The sequence below is a fragment of the Nothobranchius furzeri genome, chromosome 5 (assembly GCF_043380555.1).
Source record: "Nothobranchius furzeri strain GRZ-AD chromosome 5, NfurGRZ-RIMD1, whole genome shotgun sequence".
In the NCBI taxonomy this organism is placed as follows: domain Eukaryota; kingdom Metazoa; phylum Chordata; class Actinopteri; order Cyprinodontiformes; family Nothobranchiidae; genus Nothobranchius; species Nothobranchius furzeri.
Window position 1 is genome coordinate 76,725,630 of NC_091745.1, and position 2,716 is coordinate 76,728,345.

The 2,716-nt window shown below is 49.0% G+C and overlaps 1 protein-coding gene across 1 annotated transcript; it reads left to right on the forward strand.

Annotated features, from left to right (window-relative positions):
- The first annotated feature begins 302 nt into the window (after positions 1-302).
- Positions 303-2,716, forward strand: cdc42ep5 (CDC42 effector protein (Rho GTPase binding) 5). Its single transcript, XM_015950344.3, has 2 exons — positions 303-443; positions 1,070-2,716. The coding sequence occupies exon 2, from the start codon at positions 1,083-1,085 to the stop codon at positions 1,998-2,000; it is 918 nt and encodes a 305-aa protein (XP_015805830.3). The 5' UTR covers positions 303-443; positions 1,070-1,082; the 3' UTR covers positions 2,001-2,716.

Consider the following 2,716-nt stretch of genomic DNA (forward strand, 5'->3'; position numbering starts at 1 on the left):
GAGACATGTCCCCCCCCCCCCCAAATTACGTCCATGCTTTGGCACCACATAAAAATTCAAGTAAATATTCATTTGAGTTCAGGGTAATTTAGGCGCATCATATAAAAAACATTCATGGAAAACGATGCAGAATTGTTTCTCTCACGTTTTTAATAGAAGAAACAGATAAAGGTCATTTTAAAGTGTCTGTTGGATAATTGTGACTTGAACGCGTCTGGAGGATCGGTCTGGAGCTGCTGCGCCTCCGCGCGCTCCCCGGGCGCGTCACTTCCTCGGTCCATGCCCTTCCCTTTGGATAGCAGAAAAAAAAAAACTCACACGGGAGAGCGACGGAGAGAAAACAGCGAGGGAAAAGTGGAAGAAGGAGGCGAAAGCGCAGAGACAAATGAAAAGGTCGTATTCTGAAGCGGAAACCAGGAAAAGACTAAAGAAATCGCTTTAAGGTGAGTTTTCCGAACTTTTCGCTCCGTCGAACCTGGTTTTGTTTTTTTACCTGTGACCCAAACGCACCACTCGCTGCTTTAAAACACGTCTGACGCGCGTTTGGACGGGTAAAATGTGCTGAACGCGCCTTTATTTTAGTCCTTATAAATTGTAATCATTATTAGTCTCAGAGGCTGGGCCTGAAAGCCCCCTCCTCTCCCACATTGAACTCTGATCGGTGGAATAATCCCTCTTTCGTCAGACATGAGTAGAAAACCTTCTGTGATCTTTACTTTTTATACCCTGCCCTTTTGGCCCCAGCTGGATTATCTCCTGACAGAAGGGACTTTTTAAAGCTCGATAGTTTTTTTTTAGAGAAGGTCTTGTTTTTGTCTCCAGACACCCTGAGGGGAGAGGAAAGTATGTGCTGAAGCTGCACACTGCTTCAAGTACAAGTCTCAGCACGGCCTTCACAGGCGGACCACAGCCAAAGAGCTCGTGGGTTTCCCACATTATTACACAATATGTTGAATTTTCTCCCCGTTCTCTTATCAGGAAGTTTCAGCAAGGCTCCGGAGTTGTGCCTCGTCTGCTTGCTCTCGTTTTTCCCGTCTGATGTTTGCTTTTTCTGTCCCCTCAACCACAGTTCTCTCTCCATCATGCCGCTCCATAAATCATCTCGAGGCTCTCGTCTGGATCCCACCATGATCTCAGCCCCTTTGGGGGACTTTCGCCACACCATGCACATCGGGAGGGGAGGAGACGTCTTTGGAGACACCTCCTTCCTGTCCACTGTAGGTCCCAGCCCCACCACTTCAGGTCCAAGCCCCACCACTTCGGAAACGAGCGGTTCTGGGGTCATCCCAGCTGCAGAACCTGTGGTGTCGGTCAACAACGGCGGTTTTCGTGCAGAGTCTCCTGTAGAAAATGAGCTACAGTCCTCCGATTCCATGTCTTCACTCACGATGGACCTGGACTTGGACCTGGACCTGGGCCCGTCCATGCTCGGGGATGTATTAGGGGTGATGGACGGTTTGTCGGTCGACTCGGACAAGGAGAACGTGTTCGGCCCCCAAAGTGACGCCTTCACAGTGGAAACAAAACAGGGCAGAAGAGTCACAGAGAGGTCTCTGAACGTGCAAAGGGAGATGAATGAGAAGAACTTGGATGCAAACCAGGTGGAAGGCAGCAGGACGCCGGACGAGAACGGATTCAAGCCCGCGGGGTTCCGACCAAAGGTGAGATTCAGCGACAAGCGGGAGGAGATCATTCGCCAGGCGTCTGAGGAGGAAGAGGGTCAAAGCTTTGACTTCCAGGGTGACCAACAGCTGGTGTGTGCCAGTCCACCGACAGGGGAGAGCGACTGGAGGAAGGGCGAATCCGAGTTCACCAATCACCGAGCAGATCTGCCCCCCAGCCCGTCCTCGTCAGACAGCTCGGAGTATGAAGGAGTCACGCCGCTGGACAGGAGGAGGTCCGAGAGCTGCCACTTAGAGACTGATTCAGACGAAGGGGACGAGGAAACGGGACGGGGATACACATTTGAAGACGAGTTCGACGATGAAATCGTCGTATAAACTTTGGCCGAACCTCGCTGCATTTGAATGTCGTCCGAACGGGAGACTTACAAACCAGACTTTATGGAGTTCTGTGGAAAGATTGACGAACTTTTGTAAAAGTGTCTTTAAACAACCTCAGTTTGGACAAATAGAGGTTAACTCTGATTGGATTGACGTGCTAATGGCTAGGTAAAGTCCAAGGTGGATTTGTGCCGTTCTAAAATAACCTAAACACAGCTTTATAAACGTTCATGAACCTTCTTCTTTAGTGACATTGAATTCAACGGCTACTTACGAGCGGCGCTGTTACGGTCGTGCTGTTTTGAGACTTAAGAAATCTTCTCTGGTCTTGGAATCGCTCAGGCCGCTCGATTTAAACCCCATTTCTCCAGACGAGGTTGTTGAAAGAGCTGCGACTGTCAAGATGTTTATTCTTCACTTCCCTCTCAGTAAACGCCATTTTGAAACAATCCCACTGAACAGGAAACATCCAGGTTCAAAATGGTCTTTCAAAACGGCAGGAAGGAGGTTTCTCAACTGGAAAATTCACCTTTTTTTATTTTATCCAATAAGTTAAGAAGTTCAGAAGACTTCTGAAAACCAAAAGGGCCTCAGATCATTTTGTAGCACTTTGGATTTCCTTCAGTCAGCTGGCAGCGTTGCTGCGTGACTCAGCCGCGGTCAGTCCGGTCTGAGGTTTTATATCTGAAGTGTAAGGTGTACGGTCGGTGCGG

What these genes read in the sequence shown, in the direction of transcription:
- cdc42ep5 (XM_015950344.3), top strand. Translation starts at nt 1,083, where the DNA reads ATGCCGCTCCATAAATCATCTCGAGGCTCTCGTCTGGATCCCACCATG.